Source organism: Sinocyclocheilus anshuiensis, unplaced genomic scaffold (genome assembly GCF_001515605.1).
Source record: "Sinocyclocheilus anshuiensis isolate Anshui unplaced genomic scaffold, SAMN03320099.WGS_v1.1 scaffold86, whole genome shotgun sequence".
NCBI lineage: Eukaryota > Metazoa > Chordata > Actinopteri > Cypriniformes > Cyprinidae > Sinocyclocheilus > Sinocyclocheilus anshuiensis.
Genome location: NW_015547662.1, coordinates 3,757,794 through 3,777,170, shown reverse-complemented (window position 1 = coordinate 3,777,170; position 19,377 = coordinate 3,757,794). Strand labels below are relative to the sequence as shown.

Genomic DNA, 19,377 nt, shown 5'->3' with positions numbered 1-19,377 from the left:
TGAAAAATAATGTGTTTTTTGAACATTAAAGCATGTCAACATATTCTGTTACACCAAATACACAAAATAATGATCTTTAAAAAAGCATCATATGACCCCTTTAATAAAATATTCATGTAAAATGTTGAATGTTTTTGAAGCTGTTAATATTCAGTCAACTCAGGATTGTTGTTGAGTAGAGTGAAATTTGCTTACAAGTTAATGAGTAATGTGCTGTTTGTAAGGAAAAATGTTCGAGTTGATTTTTATTCAATAAATGATTAAACTGATTCTTAGATTGGTCTGAATAATTTATCTGAATCTGATTTAAATTAATTTGAATTCGTTTGAATTTGAATGATCCAGTTATCCCAAACAATTGGAAAAAATAGTGAAAATTGAGTTGTCTAAAAGTGGGAAAACCCTGTTTGCATTGGGTGATTTTCAGATTTAGTCAGAGATCATATAGGGCTAGTTTACGGATTTGAAACTTCTGATGCCAAACTTTGATGGAATGGAAGTAAACAATGCAGTTAAAAAAATTGTTATTTAATTTGTTGGTATTTTATTGAACTGCAACTGTTACACCAACATAATTAGCTTGAAGGGTCATGCCAACATGTGTGCAAGTAAGTATTTTCCAGATTTGATTAATTTAATTCAGTGATTCAGTGGCCAGGTCTTCCACAACCAACTGAAATGTGACCTTGGTCTCTTGACTCCGAGGTCTCAGTCCGTTGCCATAATCAGAACTCTATGTGCGTGTCTGTCTCTCAAAGAGGAAATGACATAGTCCAAGAATAAACATTCCTGCCCTTCTACTCAAATCAACCAATTGCAGGCCACAGCACAACGCTCCTGACTGGAACCCATTGGGCAGTTTGAATTTAGTTTCATTTGACTGTAGTAAGTGTAGATTAGAGATATCGATGGGTTGGAAGGGCGTCAAAGACCATGAGAAAGGTTGTTGAAATGTCAGGGAGGAGAGAAAGAAAAGATGATGCCTCTGATGTCCCGTTTGAGTGAGTTTACTGTGGAGAGCTGATGGTACAGATTAGGGGTGAGCAATATGGCAAAAATATATCAATTTTTTTTCAGGAAAATCACGATTCACGATTTTATCACGGTACTGTCATGTTGTTTTTACTATTTTGCAAGTTGTCTGAGCAGTACAGCCAAACTTTTCCCCATTTTAAAAACAAAGTCTAACAAGGAAACAAAATATAAAAGAATGGCTGATATTTAGGCCAAAGTGGGCAAAGATAAAAATCTTTGTCATTTTTTACAACCCTCTACATTGCGAGTAAATCGCTCGCATATGCGACTAAATTTTACTCTGGGCGACTAAATGATGTCTATCGTTAGCCATTGGCTAATAAATTCTTAGATTTTACTTGCCAGTGTGTGTGTTAGAGGCTAAGTGTAAGTTTAGCACAAATATATTTTCACTCGATGAACACTCTGACTGAGCACTTCAGAGTTTTGCTTTCCATCAAGCAATCTGTACTTTTTCAATTAATCTCAATGGATGCGCAGCGTAGCTGTATTTGACGCACCGTAAACTCTAGTGTGAAGGTGCACGACTCGCCGCCGCTTTGCTGATAGCGCTGTTTCTCACACATGCAAAGAGACCGAGCGAGAGTCTTACATACCACGCTGAATCGACGCGCTACATGTAAACTATATTCTTCGTTGTATTTTCCTGTCAAAATAACAGAATTCATTTGAAATTATTCAGCTTTTAAAAACAAGCAGACGATATGCTGATTTCTCTGGTAGTGGGCGGAGCTAATGCGCAAACGACATTCTCATTGGCTGGCGCTCATCTCGCCAAACTCGCCAAATTTTGATTTCAGCAAATCAGTTTGAGGGAACGCTGACAACGTGATTAATATTCATGAACCCAGCAGCTCATTAATCCTTAGTGTGTTTTATAATGTTAGTATAGTAGTAGAACTAGTAGTAGTATTATTTTTTAATAATTACTATCTATTACTATTATCTTTTTTTTTTTTTTTAAGAAACCCTGAATGGCCAACAATATCTTAAGCATCACCACCAGTCCTAAGTTCAGTTAAAATGACAAATAAGCATTCATACACAGTTACCAAGTTTTAGTTCTAATCACTAAAGTTCTATCGTAATTAATAATAATTAAATAGTGCTTAATTATCATAATATCATAATATAATGCTTGATTAACTGATTAAGAAGCTAAGATTTAAGAAGCTGTGCCATTTTACAAAGATAAGCTGTTTTGGTAAAATAATATACAGTATATATATGTGTGTGTGTGTGTGTGTGTGTGTGTAAAATAGTATATCAGTCTGGCGACTAAACTTAAAAAATGTACTAGCCAATGGCGATTAAATTGCCAATGTGTGCGTAGAGGGTTGTTTTATCTTTGTTATTAAGAACAAAGATACACATTACAAATACACATAATATACAAATAAAACAAACAGTGTTTTATTTTTCAGTTACAGTAGGTGTATTTAGCAGTAGCATTCAAGAAATTGAATGAACAAATATAAAGATAAAACTATATATACTGTACATCAATTATACATTGATTCTTATTAAAACAACTGTATTAAAGTTCTTCAGTCAAGAGCAGTGAGTGATTTTTCTCTGTGTTTTGTTGTTTTATTATCATTAAAGGTACAGTTCACCCAGAAATGAAAATTGTCATTTACTCACTCTCAAGTTGTTTTAATCCTGAATGAGTTTCTTTCTTCTGTTGAACATAAAAAGTTATTTTGAAGAATGTGGGGAACCAAACAGTTGTTGGTCCCCAGTGACTTCATTAGTATTTTTTTTTCCTACTATCAAAGTCAATGTGGACCAGCAACTGTTTGGTTACCCACATTCTTCAAAATATCATCTTTTGTGTTCAGCACAAGAAAGAAAGATATACAGGTTTGGGACAACATGAGAGTGAGTAAATGACACAATTGTAATTTTTGGATGAACTATCCCTTTAATGACAAGCATGTTCAGTACTATTAGTCTGCTGTCACTTTAAGAGCTGCATGCATCCGTTTTTCTCTCAACTGTTTACTTTTACTTTAGACATAACCAACTGTGTAAACCTTGTGTGTTTTTGACATTATTAGCACAATCAGACGTGAACGATAACTTAGTCCAGTAATCAGGTGCAGTTTGACAGGCTTTTTAGTCTGTGTACGCGGTCAGAAAAAGAGCATGTCAGAACAGCACACAAATTAAATGTTTAACCGGCAAGGCTTTAATGCACATGCAAATAATGTACTTTCGTTATTGCTAATAATTGCAGTGTCCCGTGAGTGTAACTCTACCACTGAGTTAACATTTGATGTGAATGTATGTGGCGTTGTACAGTATATTGAGACAGAGGTGCCAGAACTGTAACTGATAGAATGTGCGCTGCAGCACAATATTATGACATTTCTTCAAAAGCAGATCGTGGAAACATTTTAATCATCCACGATCAAAAATACTGATATCGCACACACCCCTAGTACAGATAAATGTGTGAAAGTTGTGGCCTTTAAAGGTCTCCGCACTTCACTTCACACATATAGTGAGATCCAAACTCCTGAGACCACATTGAAAATCTGTGATTTAAACCTAGAAGTAAGCAGTTTCAGAATTTTGACAAATTAAAAAGAATGAAAGATTGTGATGTAAAATTTTTTGATAAAATATCTGAAGTTCTTGTAAATTTTCATGCTTCTATATTATATATATATATATATTTTTTTTTTTTTATATTATATTATATTTGAACCTCGTTGTGTTTTTTGTTTTTGTTTTTTTTTAGTATGAATCTCATACCAAATCGCAGGAAATGCTTAGTTGGTGACACTAAACTTATGTCGACAGGACTGCATGACCGGCCCTTTAAGAATGGGTTAAGCAAGCTAACATGTTAGTAAATCAAAATAAATTTTTTCGCAGGTTTTTAGTCACTTTTTAGTTACTGTGATGATAAATTGTTTTGGGTCATTTTGAGATATCGTCCCACATTGAGTTGAAGGTGCTTGTACTTGGTTTGAGGTTTTTCCATCTCGCTGCTTTCTCGCATTGCAGAAGTGTGAATAAATGGTTTCTAAATTAGCATTAATGTGGTTATATCTGCTGTGTAGCTATTTCCTCTTCCTGATATTCGATATGCCCTTGTGTAATAGGTTCATATATTCTCACTGTAAGGCTGATTGTTCAGCTGCATTAACAGAACAATCTTTGACCATTAAATGATTTCTCTCACAAGATTTTCCTAATCAGTAATTTGCTTACAAAAACATCCATAGACAATCACATTTGAGGAACGGTGTCTGTTAGACCAGAAACACACAAAACGAATATGTTGCAAGCACACAGTCCTGTTGTATACTTAACATTTCATTACTGTGGCAGTAACAAACATCAACAACTTTAAATGTATTTGCCATTAAACCAAAAGTGGTGTTATTCAGGTAACTAGCATTAAAAATATTTTTTTATGTTTTGTGAATGTCTAACAAGTTTATATAAGATGCCCAAAGAGGTAGGCACTTGCTAGGTCATGAGACACATCCATATTATCTTTTATCTTGTATCAAAAGAGGAACCGAATAATGACAGAAGTAGAGAGGGAAAAACAGAAGTCAGAAAAAAGAGACCTGAAAGTGAAGGTGTGAATGATCTTAGTATCTGCAAACATTCCATTCTTGTTCAATGCTAACTGCGTAACTCTGGATGGGTGGAGTTAAATAGTGATTAAGGAGGGTTATGTGTGCAGTGTGTTTGGTAAAGGTGTGTATTTATTATTTGTGTATATATTCCTATATATGGGGCACCTCCTACTGGTGCTTTTGTGTAATTACAGGCAGTTTTTAAATGTCTTGTGAGGGGGAAAAAAGCCGATTAATCAGGGAAATTTGTGTCCTTAAAAAAAATATTTTATTATTTATTGCTGCATTGGCATAAAACTTTTTTCCCCCGCTTCTTTTCCCAATAAATTGCTGGTAAAAAAGGTGCTTAGCCTTCTTAAAATTTCTACAGCTAAACTGAACTATAACTACACATTTGTAAAAATGTTTCCATGTTTACAAAATGTGAGACGTGTCTAAATGCAGATTTATTTTTCCATCAATGAAAATAGAATAAACTAATTAATTATGGAAAATGCTGAACTAAAAAACATCTTTAACACATTGAGTTTTAGCTATTGATACATGCAAATGTATTTTGTTTTATCTTCTTTTCTTGCAATAGCTTTAGTATTATTGGTTGAATTGTTGAGCATGACATATGCAGCCAATAATAAAATCTTGTGTAAAAAGTTAGGAAATCTGGAATGAGATTATTTACGCTCTGGAAAAGGTCCAAATGACTTTTTGGGTGACATCATTTTAAGGAATGCTAAATAAGAAAGCATTTGCTAACTGCAAACGGTTGCATACAAAATGTGGCACAGAGCTAAATGTGATGTTTTCGGTAGTAAAGTAGCATCAATGTAATATGTGACCTTCTACGTCTCTGTTTTGCAGGATCTGCAGATCGTGTACTCGTACCTCCATGGCATGGAAGCGCTGTCCAACTTAAGGGAACACCAGCTCAGGTACGAGACCACAGTGTGTGTGCGTGAGGGGACTTTCATTACTACATTACAGAAGGAATGTGCTCAACACTGTTTATTTCACCTGCAGGTTGATGTGTGAGACAGTTCGATATGAACAGCATGAAGCTAATGAGGTTTTATACTAGTGAGTATCCAAACACACACACTCAATACACTCTCACAAAGGCTATGAGAAAATGTATCTCTATCTAGGTTAGTTTGTCAGAGATTTACATTAAAGTCACAAGGTTGATTTTATGCACACACACACACACGCATCTGCTCGCTCTCCATCTCTCTCTATCTCAGACACAAACACACCGACGTCTGTCTAGTGCTCAGTTAAGCTTCTAAAGGCTTTTTGAATATAGACACACACTATGCTTGTTAAAATGAAACATTATGTTCAAGACCCCCTGTTTGCTTGGGTTACTGCTGATACAATTAAAGGAATGTTCCAGATTTATTAGAAGTTAAGCTCATCAGCAGTATTAGTGACATAATATCTATTACCACAGAAAATATTTTTAAAAGTATAAAAAGCAGTTACACTAAGCACATGGAGCCAGGCAATAAACATTAAAATACACACGTTTCAGAAGTATAACCACAGGACATGTTGGCACGAGACTGTGATAAAATCATTTGTTGATCTTGGCTGTGTAAAGTTGGTTATATCCAAACTTTTGACTTCATTGTCATGGCCAAGTAACTTTGTTAAACTGTTAGTGTGCCAGAAAGGGACTGTTTATATGCACTTTATGACATTACATCCATAACACGTAACCATAAATTCATCCACCTAGGAAAGTATTCTCTCCTGATAAAGGATGATTTAGACAATTTTACAGCTCTATAATAAACAGTCTTATTTTGTGATTTTAAGAAAAATACAAGCATGATATTTTACATTACATTTACTTTTATTTTCTGTGAACATTGCACCTAAAATGAAAAATGCAAGCATGATATAGAGTCTAATTTGTATTGAATCCGAGTTTAGTTTAGTCTGTTTGTTTACTGGGGCAATGCACATTTAATAAACATGGCTGTAAATGTGCCAGAATTAGCCAAAAATGTTATTTTTTTCATCTGTAGCCCCTTGACAGGATGTTAAAATGTCACCCTAAAACAAAAACAGAGCATCTTATACAAATACACACACACACACACACACAAAGAAGAAGAATAAAAAATAAAAAATGAAATACTAAAAAAATACAAGTACATGATTCCACATGGAAATCGTACTAAAATACAATAATAGGAAGTTATCTAAACGAAATATTGTGCTACATATGAGGCAGGCCCGGATTGGCTAATCGAGAGCACCGTGAGGATTCCCGGTGGGCCGGTCTGTTTTTTGGCCACGAGGGCCGGTGTTGTCATGCCACTGGGATGAATGATGCTGTTCGTAGGCTGCCTGCACTCATATCAGCCCCTCTCTTTTTTTATTTATTCTCGCAGGCCATATTATTATTTTCACCAGATCATATCAGTAACAAATTCTTAATTGATAACTAAAATAGACTGTGATAACTAATCATTCTTTTTGTGCAAATCATTGTTTTATTTGTGAACATAAACGTTTGAGGAAGGCTTTAAGACCAAGCGGAATTCTCCTGCACCCTTCAACGTCCGCTTTTTTATTTTACAAAATCAGTTTGAGCGAATGCAAACAACTTATTGATCATGAGCCCAACATCCAGCACGGCAGGAAAACATTTAATCTACCTGAGGGAAGACGTCTTTCATTGTAAGTTAATGCTGTTAAATAGAGAGGGGAAAAAATGCATTACAAACAAAATATATAGTAATAAAATAAATACTTCTTGCGTAGGATATTCTTAAACTTGGACCTCATTATTGAAGTAAAAATCCAAGCACCAGAAGCGGCCCACACTCTCTTAAGTTTTCTTTAATTGAAAAATATGCATTTTCATTCATTCAAAGGCTATAGTTGCAATAATATTTTAGATGAAAACTTTAAGTGCCATTGTTTCAAAAAAAATGCTTGATTGACTGACGTTTCATAGACCTTCAGTTGTTTGATTTTCAAATTTCATGACAATATCAAATTTCACAGTATTTTCACCTGCTCAATTACACGTGAAGTCACAATTCTATATTGGTACAATTTACTCAGGCCGATGACATTTTTTGTATGACATTTAACATTATTTTTAGAATAATTGTACATAAATAGGTTAAGCAAAACAATTGTGATTATTTCTGAGAACTTTTTAACTCCAGGCAGACTTAAGCCTAGCTACATTATGGTACAGTACAAATATTTGGAACGTCTCTTATTTTGTCCCTTATTTTCTTGTGATTATTTCTGAGAACTATTTGACTGCAGGCAGACATACATTATGGTACAGTACAAATATTTGGAACGTCCCTTATTCTGTCCCTTATTTTCTTAAAGAATAAACACTTATTTTCTACAAGAATAAACACTATTTTCTACAAAAATAAACACTATTTTCTTAAAGAATAAGATAAAGAATTACAAATGTCCCTTATTTTCCATTTCTTATGTTAATTGGCAATGACGACGTAATTATCTTTTGACTCCCCTGACAGCGGAACAGGCAGACTTAAGCCTAGCTACATTATGGTACAGTACAAATATTTGGAACGTCTCTTATTTTGTCCCTTATTTTCTTAAAGAATAAACACTTATTTTCTACAAGAATAAACACTATTTTCTACAAAAATAAACACTATTTTCTTAAAGAATAAGATAAAGAATTACAAATGTCCCTTATTTTCCATTTCTTATGTTAATTGGCAATGACGACGTAATTATCTTTTGACTCCCCTGACAGCGGAAACTTGTTTAAAAAAAAAAAAAAAGTCATTGTTGGAGATATGCGAGCAAAAAATAATAGATAAAAAATTTATAATAGAAAGCGCAAAGGCGGCACTGAAAAGGCCAGTAAAAACAAAAACAAAGTGGGCTGGTCTAAGGCATGAAACTCCAGGGCTGAAAATTAGTCCCACTCCGGTCCTGATATGAGGTAAGAGAGATAGCGACAGGAGAAAGCAATTAATATAAAAAGTCTAAAATCAAAATATGAAATTATGAAAGTTCAGTGCATTCCTTTAAGTTTCTCAGTTCATACTTGAATGTTCAAGTAAATCTTTTACAGTAACGTTTCTTATGGAAAAGTGAAGTCATGCTAGCTCATCAAAATCTGGAACATTCCCCAACAGTTATGTACTTTTTTCCCCATTTTTTCCCCCATTTTTCTAACTGTAACCTCCCATTATCTGCAGTAAATTTCACTGTGGTGTAATGCCTGCATTTACTAGGCTGTCAAAGTCTGTGCTTTCCAAAACACACTAAATCAGCCATGTGCTTCTTTTCACTTGAGAATTGTTTTGTGCAAAATATGTAGGCTCATATGGTTTTCCTCAGCATAGTTTAAAACCCACCAGTCTTAACCTCAGATGGCATGCCCGAGGACCACCAACAGTCCTTCACCAATTCGTATTGCACACGAACATGGCGAGTGCTTTCTCAAACTGGAATGATTCAGTCTGGGAAACAAAGTCATGTTTAGGTGCTTGGCTGTTAGATTCAGTGCTTCTCAGGAAGAGCTGTCTTTTGAACTTTCTATTCAAAGAATCCTGAAAAAACCATAGGTGCCCCTTTGATCTTGGAACTACTAAATTGAGCTAGATGCATTCACCCACATTTGTATGATTCATCACTTTATTTTCCTTTCCCCAACGTGGCATGTGTTGTTAGGTCATTGCTCCACTCGGAGTATAATAGTAAGAATGGACTAAAATAGAAGTGTTGTGTTTTGGTGTGTGTGTGATGTTGTAATATATGTCTGTGTGTGTGTGTGTGTGTCTGTGTGTGTGTTACAGTCCTGATGACATTGGGACCTGCTGGTATATCCTCCTGTCTGGCTCAGTCTTTATAAAGGAATCCATGTTTCTGCCCCGCAGCAGGTATGAGTGTTTGATTTGCGTTTGGTTTGCCCCATTGTTTCCTCTTTGTGTCCTGTTCTGTGTTTTGTGTGATGTATGCTGTTTTATTTCAGTTTTGGTAAGCGTTCTGCGGGTAGTTTGCGTCGTGGTTGTGAGTGTATCGTCCTTGAGGCTTCAGAAATGATTGTGGTGAGTTACACAGGCCTGTATATGTGCCATAACCCATGTTTCAGTTAGATGGGGATACAGTTATCCACTATCTGTCTCTCTCAGGTGGACTACGTGGATGACAACGATGAGTATTTCCAAAGACAAGCATCTCATCGGCAGTCCAGGAGAAGATTCCGCAAGATAAACCAGCGCGGAGAGCGACAGACTGTAATTGATACGGTCGATCATTATCCAGTCAGCAAGCCCCCTCTGCCACCAGGATACCACTCGGTCCGTTCAGACATATATATCATTTTAAATGAGCTATTTTGATCACATTATGAGTGTACAAATAGCTGCAGCCGTTAAAGTGCGGTCACATTAGTGAAATTTGCAAGTTATTTTGTAGTGATGTATGAAGCACAGCTCTCACAGAAGTCATTTTCTAAACGAGCAGCTTTCTGTTGGTCAGTGCGGTGAGTTTGTGTGACTTGAACCCGCTGTGAAATCTGCCTGGGTAATCTTTCAATCTCATATAAAAATCCCAAAAGCATAGAATCCTATTAAAACAACTATTTTCACAAAAATTTGCCAAACATTGCTAAATGTGACTGTACCTTAACTCTCATTTTAATATCAATGTATGCATTTTTAACACAGAAATGAGTTTATCACTCATCTTGTTTTGTTCGTTAACATTTAACTATGTGAAGTAGGGGTGTGCCATATCACAATTTTTGATTGTGGATGATTAAAATGTCTCCACAATTTGCTTTTAAAGAAATATCGTAGTATCATTGCAGTTCTGGCGCCTCCGTCTCAATTTACTGTACAACGCAACGTACATTCACATCAAATGTTAACTCAGCGGGAGAGTTACACTCACGGGACATTGCACTTCGCAATCACAAAAGTACATTATTTGCAATTTTTGCATAAAAAGCCTTGCTGGTTAAATATTTCATTCACGTGCTGTTCTGACATGCTCTTTTTCTGAGCGCATACACCTAAAGCATACGCACACTAAAAAGCCTGTCAAACTGCACCTGATTACTGGAATGAGTAATCTTTTGCATCTGATTGCGCTAATACTGTCAAAAACACAAGATTTACATATAAACACAGTTGGTTATGTCTAAAGTGAAAGTAAACAGTTGGGAGAGAAACGAATGCTCTTAAAGTGACAGCAGACTAATAGTACTGAACATGCTGCCGCTTGTCATTAAAGGCATAGTTCACCCAAAAATAAAAATTCTGTCATACTCACTCTCATGTTGTCCTAAACCTGTATTAATTTCTTTCTTGAGCTGAACACAAAAGTTATTTTGAAGAATGTGGGTAACCAAACAGTTTAGTAGTAAAAAAAAACAACTAATTTAGTCACTGGGGACCAACAACTGTTTGTTTCCCCACATTCTTCAAAATAACTTGTATGTTCAACAGAAGAAAGAAACTTTTTCAGGTTTAAAACAACTTGAGTGAGTAAATGATGACAGGATTTTCATTTTTGGGTGAACTGTCCCTTTAATATTAATAAAACAACAAAACACAAAAACACAAAGAGAAAAATCACTCACTGCTCTTGACTGAAGAACATTAATACAGTTTCTTTAATAAGAATCAATGTTTAATTTATACAGTGAAGTGGATAGTGTTTTATATTTGTTCATTCGATTTCTTGAATGCTACTGCTAAATACCTGAAAAATAAAGCATTATATTTTAATTAGTATATGTATATTTCAAATTTGTATCTTTGTTCTTATTTTTTAATAACAAAGATTTTTTAAATTCGCCCACTTTGGCCTAAATATCTGCCATTCTTTTTTTATTTTATATTTTGTTACCTTGTTAGGCTTTGTTTTTAAAATAGGGAAATTAGTTTGGCTGTACTGCTCAGACAACTTGCAAAATAGTAAAACCAGCATGAAAAAGAATTGTGATAAAATCGTGAATCGTGATTTTCCTGGAAAAATCGTGATATGCTTTTTTTTTTTTGCCATATCGCCCACCCCTATTGTGAAGTGTCACTGTGTTTTGTCCTCAAATTAACCCATGGAAGGTGTATTAATGTGTTTTAATTTTGTCTTGCTGCAGGAATGCTCCAAATCCCAGGTAATTTACCTTTTAATACTATAGAATAATAATCTTCAAAGCTGCTTTGTGTATTTTTTTTGTTGAAACACTTGTCAGCTTTAGATTTAGAGATGACAATTAAGTAAACTATTTATAGGTTGATTCCCTCAAAAGGTGTTAAAGTTTGAATGTTGTTCCAGCCTAGACACAACCTTTCAAAAATACAAAGGAAAAGTTCTGAATTTTTTGTACATTATTGTCGTGTAAGGCAGATCACTAGGTTTTGGATCAGAGCCATAGTCTTGGCTGCATTCTTGGCAAATCTAATCTGGTAAAAGCTTCCTATCTTCTTTTCAATCACTCTCAGTTTCCCACTTGTGACGCTTTGAGAATTTAGTCTCTTTGCATGAGTTTTTTTATTATCCTCTGACTTGTCATGGACCTGATCGACAGCAGAAAGGCAGGATTTTGACAGATATATGTTGCATCCTGATTGTTCAGTGAGCTGTCAATCATTGCAGGCTTGACCCTAGTGACTGGTTTAGTAGGGCAGTGGGTGTCAACCATCCCCCGCCCCCCTCCGCTTAAACAATACCAGCCTCTTGATAATCCCATGATCTCACATTGGGGGGTGTGTGTGTGTGTGTGAATGGGACAGAGGGGCAGGGTCTGATGAAAATTGTGTCTGCAGAAACATCCCTCTGCCAGAATGCTGTCTGTTACTATGGTGATGGGCAGATTACAGTAGAGAGGGATGCTGTCTCTGAGAGAGTGCTTTGGGGAGAAAGAGATTTGAAGATCAAATAGGTGCGGTTAGAACAGTGTGGTACAGAAAGAGACTGAAGATGGTTTAGAGGTTAGCACACAGGATGGTTGGGCATTCAGTATTGCAGGCTATGAGACAGCTAGTCCGGTCTCATGGCTATGGAGTCAGGGGACAGGAGACCAGGACTGTGAGTATCTCTCTCACTCTCACTCACTCACTCACTCACTCACTCACTCACTCACTCACACACACTCTCTCTCTCTCGAAACACAAAAGCCTGTGGACAACATGCACAGTTATTTTGCAACAACAGGCTAAACAAAAGCATGCATTAGTTAATTGTAAATAAACATGATGTGCATGCATTCTTTGTTTAGCTATGCATGCTTCATTTTATAAAGTATTAGGGAGCAGTTGAATGCAATGAGTGGACTGAGTTTTGGCATTGACAGTATCCAAGCAAAAAAAGTATTATTTTGAATATGCAATTTCTAAGTGAACAAAAATATTCCGAGTTGGGCAGAATTACAGTTTTGTTGTGCAATCTGATTTTAATTAAATTCTGATTAAATAGATAATTGAAATTATTGCATTTATGTACAATTATATAAATTATGTGCATAATTTTAGTTACATTTATAATTAAATTTGAATTGAATTAAATGAATTCAATTAAGTTATTAATCTACATACTTTTGTTTCTGGTTTCGTTGTGCAATCTAAATTTAATTTAAAATTGATAATTTATTTTTCAGTGGTTCTATTCACATCTGCATAATTTAGTTTCTGGTTATGTTATGCAATTTAATATTTGATTTGATTTGTACTTTTTTTAAAGATGTTTTTGCAGTTTTTTTCTTGCCATTGATATTTAATACATGTCATGTAGTTATATCAGTGGTTTGTTTAAGGGGCCACACTATTGAGTTTTTGAGTTGCGTGAGTATATTCGACATGTGATTTTGTTGTAGGGTCACTGTATGTAGGCCATCTGATCTAGGACATCAGTACATGAACCCATCAACTTTACTGTAGCAAGCCTCAGGGTATGCTGTACAGTAGGATGTTGATGTGTGTGCTAGCATGTCTAATCGTTATATAAATTGATGAAAGCTTCAGTTATTATACCATACATTAGTTTACTTTTTTGGACCTTTTTGTGGTGCTGTGTGTTTGTTTGTATCAAGGAATTGTGGTAATTGCCAAGCCTGGAAAGGTTAGGTATGTGCCAAACTGCTAGCAATAATACTTCATTTTGTGTTTATTTTTATCAACCAATCAGAGTAGATGGATAATTAAATGTTTAAAATGCCACCATTCAGCTGAACTGTTTGTGTGTGTTTGTGTGTGTGTGTGTTTTTTAAATGCCACTGTTCAGCTGAACTTGTGCGTGTGAGAACACATCATCCATTCCACTAAAGAATAATTGTGCTGACACTCACACAGGGTTTAAAATTAATCCTTGGTTTCCTGATGAACTAGAAGGGAAAAAAAGCTATGTTTGCACAAATGATCCCAAGCTTGTGTCAGGGAAGAATTGTTGTATTTTTCTGCATATAACATGACATTTGAAGCAATGACAGCAGTGTCTTGTAATGTGACATGCAACACTCCAGCTAAAACTGTAATAATGTGTTAAACAATAATAAAAAAAATTATTATACATGCAGTATAATCATAATCATATTCATTTTAATCATTTGAATTGAAGTCTACATGGAATATTTGTACTTTTAAAAATTAATTTGTCACTGCAGGACAATTTACATGAACTGTTGACCAATTTATACATATATGTGACCCTGGACCACAAAACCAGTCATAAGGGTCAATTTTTTAAAATTGAGATTTATATAACACACACACACACACACACACACACATATATATATATATATATATATATATATATATATATATATATGTGTGTGCTTATTTGTTTATTTATCACTCTTTTTGTAATGGTATATGTATCTCTTGCAGCTTCCTGCCGACTTCTCAAAGCTTCACCCCTCTGACAGTTGCCACTCCCATATGACTTCCAGCCAATCCCGTTCCAGCATTGCTAGTGATTCAGGAAGTAGCAGCCTATCAGATATTTACCAGGTGATAAGAGACACTTGAGGTTATTTCAGAAAGCAATCTCCTTACACACTCCACAACAGAAGCGCATCCTGACAGATATTTATTGTGAACATCTGGGACTCGCACACATTTAAATCCTGTCCCCCCCACCCTCTTCTGTGGTCCATCTGTCACCTCTTCATAACCTATTCATGTCAGTCCTCAAGCGCGCACAGCTTTTGATCCACAGATCAGCATTACACATGCACACACAAACATCCACCGCATGTACAAACACAGCCGGCTCAGAGTGCCAACACACACGCTCATATTCATGTGTTTTGCTTTGTTTATTTGTAAATGCGGGTCACAAAGGCTGCAAATCATATGTCAGCTGCAAATGTCTATGAACATCATCAGCTGAAAATTTGTGAAGAAACCCATTTTGAACTCGCATGTTTTCTTTCACAGGCCACTGAAAGTGAATCTGGAGACATGGATCTGAGTGGGCTTCCTGAAACAGCAGTGGACACGGACGAGGATGATGATGATGAAGACGTAGGGAGGGGAACGGACCCTCTTATGAGTCGAGATATTGTGAGAGACTGTCTGGAGAAAGATCCTATGGACCGTACAGATGATGACATTGGTACACTTTTGTTCTTTAATGTGTTCAATGATGCTACTTTCATTTTTACTTTCATTTACGCTTTCACTTTTATGTTCTCTTTCTGTGTACAGAGCAGTTGCTGGAGTTTGTGCAGCAGCTTCCGGCATTTGCCAGTCTGAGTGTTTCGGTGCGGAGGGAACTCTGTGCCGTCATGGTGTTTGCGGTCGTGGAACGGGCCAGAACCATTGTACTCAACCACGGTGAAGAGGTTAGATGGGACCCATTGCAGCATTTCATCTGTGTTCATCTCTTCATTTGTGTTCAGCTGATAACAGGCAAATGTGTGTGTGTTTTTTTAGCTGGACTCATGGTCAGTCATTCTGAATGGAGCAGTAGAGGTGATCTATCAAGGTGGCGGCAGTGAGAGTGTGTGTATGGGTGGAAGTTTTGGTGTCTCCCCTTCTATGGAGAAACAGCTGATGACTGGAGTCATGAGGACCAAAGTGGATGATTGTCAGGTAAGAGGATGAATGGGGATGATTGTGCACTGATCATCCAATAGCTCATTTGTCAATAAACGGAATCTAGATTTTCAAGTATTTTAGTTATTTGTAATGCAAATTGTGCATAAAATGATGAGACAAAAAAAAACACCAGTTAATGTGTGTGTGTGTGTGTGTGTGTGTGTGTAGTTTGTGTGTATTGCGCAGCAGGACTACTGCTCCATTCTGAATCAGGTTGAGCAGAACACACAGCGAGTAGAGGAGGAAGGAGAAATCGTCATGGTAAAAGAACACCGAGAACTCGACCGGACGGGCACCCGCAAGGGACACATTGTTGTCAAGGTATTACTGTCTTTTGGAAAAATCTGACTTGAAAAAGCACTCCACTGAGAAATCAGATTTCAGTTTTGAAGTCGATGAATCTGGTATATTTTAATCTCTTGACTTTCTATGTTATGTGAATATAATAGCCCACAGAAGTAGTACAACATACCCTTTGAGAATAAACAATTGAACATCCCCTTCACATTCTGTGGATTAAAGATCAGTTTTTTCCCCCTCACATAGAGTTTGATGGCATTTTTTTTTCTTTTTGGAAATTGAGGATGCATTACATTGCTCAAAAGTGACAGTAAAAACTTTTACTAACTTTCAAATAAATGCTGTTCTTTTGAACTTTCTATCCATCAAAGAATCCTGAACAAAATGTCACAGTTAACAAAAAATATAAACAGCACAATTGTTTTCAATTGTGATAATTGCAAATCAGCATATTAAGAATGATTTCTGAAGGATCATGTGACACTGAGGACTGGAGTAATGATGCTGAAAATTGCTGCCATCACAGGAATAAATGACATTTTAAATACAAAACCGTTATTTTAAATTGTAATATTTCACAATATTACAGTTTTTACTGTATTTTTGGTAAAAATAAATGCCATTTTGGGGAGCATAAGAAACATCTTTCAAAAACATAAAAAAATCTTACCGAACTCAAGCTTTTGAACAGTAGTGTATGGTTTATTTACTTTGCCAGGCGATTTAACCAATTAATAAACCTGAATAAATTTATTGATTAAAAATGTGTGTTTTTGTACCTTGTTTTACCAGAAAAGAAAAAAGATATTTAAATCTGATAATTTAAAGGGGATATCGGATGCCCATTTTCCACAAGTTGGTATGATTCTTTAGGGTCTTCATGAAATGTCTGCAACATACTTTGGTTGAAACCCCTCAATGGTCGTGTGAAACAACACCCTTTTGACCTTGTCAAAAACAGCTCTGTTTTGGTGCATGTCTCTTTAAATGATAGTGAGCTCACCCTACCCCTCTCTTCCATTTTTTTATGTATTCAGTGGTGCGTTACCATAAAAAAAAAAAAACTAATCCGCTGAATTTTGCATCCGATGTCCCCTTTAAAAGAAAAATCTGATGTACACTTTTTAGGGTACTGCTGAGAGGCTGATGCAGCACTTAGTGGAGGACCATTTAGTTGTCGACCCCACATATATTGAAGACTTCCTGTTGACCTATCGTACCTTCCTGCCCAGTCCTTTGATTTTGGGACAGAGACTTCTGGACTGGTTTAATGACTCCAGTTTACGGGATAAGGTAGTGTGACTGACTCAACCTTTTCTAAAGAAACACACATAAATCTTCAGCTGGACGGGACTCAAAGTTCTTCTCTCTCTCCTCTGATCAGGTAACCCGAGTTGTGTTGTTATGGGTTAACAATCACTTCAGTGACTTTGAAGGAGATCCTGATATGACCAGTTTTTTGGAGGAGTTCCAGAGCAATCTGGAAAGAGAGGTATGAACTGCATGCAAGTGTCACTTTTTAATGCATATTTAGTCGTCACATTATCAGACAGGCATCCTTATTAACTTCCTCTATTTATCCAAACAGAAAATGACAGGTCAGTTGCGGTTACTTAACATAGCTTGTGCTGCTAAAGCCAAACCCAGAGTGATTACTATAAATAGGCCTGCTCGAGAGATGCCCCTCCCCTTCACACTCATTGGAGGAGCTGAACGAGGAACGCGCCTCTTTATCAGCAGCGTGGAAGTCGGTAGCAAAGCAGAAGAGGCGGGGCTTAAACGTGGAGACCAGGTAACACCTTTCCATTGATGATCACCATTATGAAGCAGTGTTGAGACAATGAAGCATATTCTTTAACAAATTTTTTCTTTGTCTTATCTCATCTTTTTCACACTCGTGCAGATATTAGAGGTGAACGGGCAGACATTCGAGAATGTGCAGTTGTCCAAAGCAGTTGAAATCCTCAGGAACAACACACAGCTCTGTATGAGTGTCAAAACTAACCTCCTGGGTAAGATTCCCACCAGGCTACGCCTTCCAATACACACAGGCTGGTGATAAATATCTCTCATTATTTTCTTATGCTTTACTCACTTTCACTCTTCTCAGTCTTCAAGGAGTTGGTGGCCAGGGTGGCAGAGGAAAGGAAAAATGGCATTCCTCATCTTCCAAAGATTGGTGATGGAAAGAAAAATAGCCGTTATTCTGTACCTGAACTTGGGGCTGATTCTGATGTAATAGGTCAAGAAAAAGTCAGCAAGAAGGTCAAAGCACATACAGTGGGCGGCCGAAACAAACTCATGAAGATTTTAGACAAGACACGCATGAGCATCCTACCTCAGAAACCTTACAGGTATACAAGCACACAAACTCACATTTTTGCTGACTTGAAACACTGAAGAAGAAAAGACATCAGTACGGATCTTTGTCATGTTAGTGATATGTTCATAAACGGAAGGGGGTTTTAGCATTATCTCACATCCACTCCTTTTGACTTGTGTGGTAGATTCTGATTTAATGTTGACCTCCTACTGAGTCATGCTGAGTCATTGTGCTTCTGTTGTGTAGTGACCTCGGGTTAGGACAGACTCAGGATGACAGCATTGTGGGATTACGGCAGAACAAACAGACTCCGCCCACTATGGCAGTTAGTGGAAATCTCTCATCCAGTAACCCTGATCTGGCCCAAGGCCAACAACGCATCATCGACTACAGTACACAGCCACCAGGTAAATACATGTGTGTGTGTGTGTAAGATCAGTGTTTTTTAAAGAAGATTTTTATGCTCATCAAGGCTGTATTTGCTTGATCAAAAATACAGAAAAACAGTAATATTGTGAAATAATATTACAATTTAAAATAAATGTTTTCTATTTTAATATATTTTAAACTGTAATTTATTCTTGTGAGTCAAAGCTGAATTTTCAGCATCATTACTCCAGGTTTCAGTGCCACGTGATCCTTCAAAAATCATTCTAATATGCTGATTTATTATCAATGTTCAAAGCAGTTTTGCTGCCTAATAATTGTTTTTGAACTTGTGGTACTTTTTCAGGATTCTTTGATGAATAAATAGTTAACAAGAACAGCACTTATTTAAAATAGAAATCTTTTGTAACAATAATAACAAATGAAGGAAATACTTTTATTTAGCAAGGACATGTTAAATTGATAAGTGAGTGAGTGAAGTGACATGTGGCCAAGTATGGTGACCCATACTAGGAATTAGTGCTCTGCATTTAACCCATCCAAAGTGCACACACACAGCAGTGAACACACACACACCGTGAACACACACCCGGAGCAGTGGGCAGCCATTTTTTGCTGCGGCGCCCGGGGAGCAGTTGGGGGTTCGGTGCCTTGCTCAAGGGCACCTCAG

The 19,377-nt window shown here is 36.4% G+C and overlaps 1 protein-coding gene across 5 annotated transcripts in view; it reads left to right on the top strand.

Moving 5' to 3' along the window:
- LOC107702384 (rap guanine nucleotide exchange factor 2-like) overlaps nucleotides 1-19,377 on the top strand; it is a 47,830-nt gene that overhangs the window by 13,147 nt on the left and 15,306 nt on the right. For 4 of the 5 annotated variants that reach the window (XR_001635755.1, XM_016504687.1, XM_016504688.1 and 1 more), the window contains exons 2-18: nucleotides 5,493-5,563; nucleotides 5,652-5,708; nucleotides 9,446-9,529; nucleotides 9,622-9,697; nucleotides 9,782-9,949; nucleotides 11,755-11,772; nucleotides 14,483-14,605; nucleotides 15,035-15,212; nucleotides 15,305-15,441; nucleotides 15,533-15,691; nucleotides 15,866-16,018; nucleotides 17,126-17,290; nucleotides 17,382-17,489; nucleotides 17,586-17,789; nucleotides 17,901-18,009; nucleotides 18,108-18,351; nucleotides 18,567-18,727. Coding sequence is in view for 4 of the 5 variants with exons in the window: in XM_016504687.1 (XP_016360173.1) it covers nucleotides 5,493-5,563; nucleotides 5,652-5,708; nucleotides 9,446-9,529; nucleotides 9,622-9,697; nucleotides 9,782-9,949; nucleotides 11,755-11,772; nucleotides 14,483-14,605; nucleotides 15,035-15,212; nucleotides 15,305-15,441; nucleotides 15,533-15,691; nucleotides 15,866-16,018; nucleotides 17,126-17,290; nucleotides 17,382-17,489; nucleotides 17,586-17,789; nucleotides 17,901-18,009; nucleotides 18,108-18,351; nucleotides 18,567-18,727 (2,215 nt within the window). In the remaining variant the exon portion in view is untranslated. Of the gene's footprint in view, nucleotides 1-5,492; nucleotides 5,564-5,651; nucleotides 5,709-9,445; nucleotides 9,530-9,621; nucleotides 9,698-9,781; nucleotides 9,950-11,754; nucleotides 11,773-12,140; nucleotides 12,687-14,482; nucleotides 14,606-15,034; nucleotides 15,213-15,304; nucleotides 15,442-15,532; nucleotides 15,692-15,865; nucleotides 16,019-17,125; nucleotides 17,291-17,381; nucleotides 17,490-17,585; nucleotides 17,790-17,900; nucleotides 18,010-18,107; nucleotides 18,352-18,566; nucleotides 18,728-19,377 lie in introns of those variants that run through there. The other variant, XM_016504689.1, reaches the window with a different exon arrangement.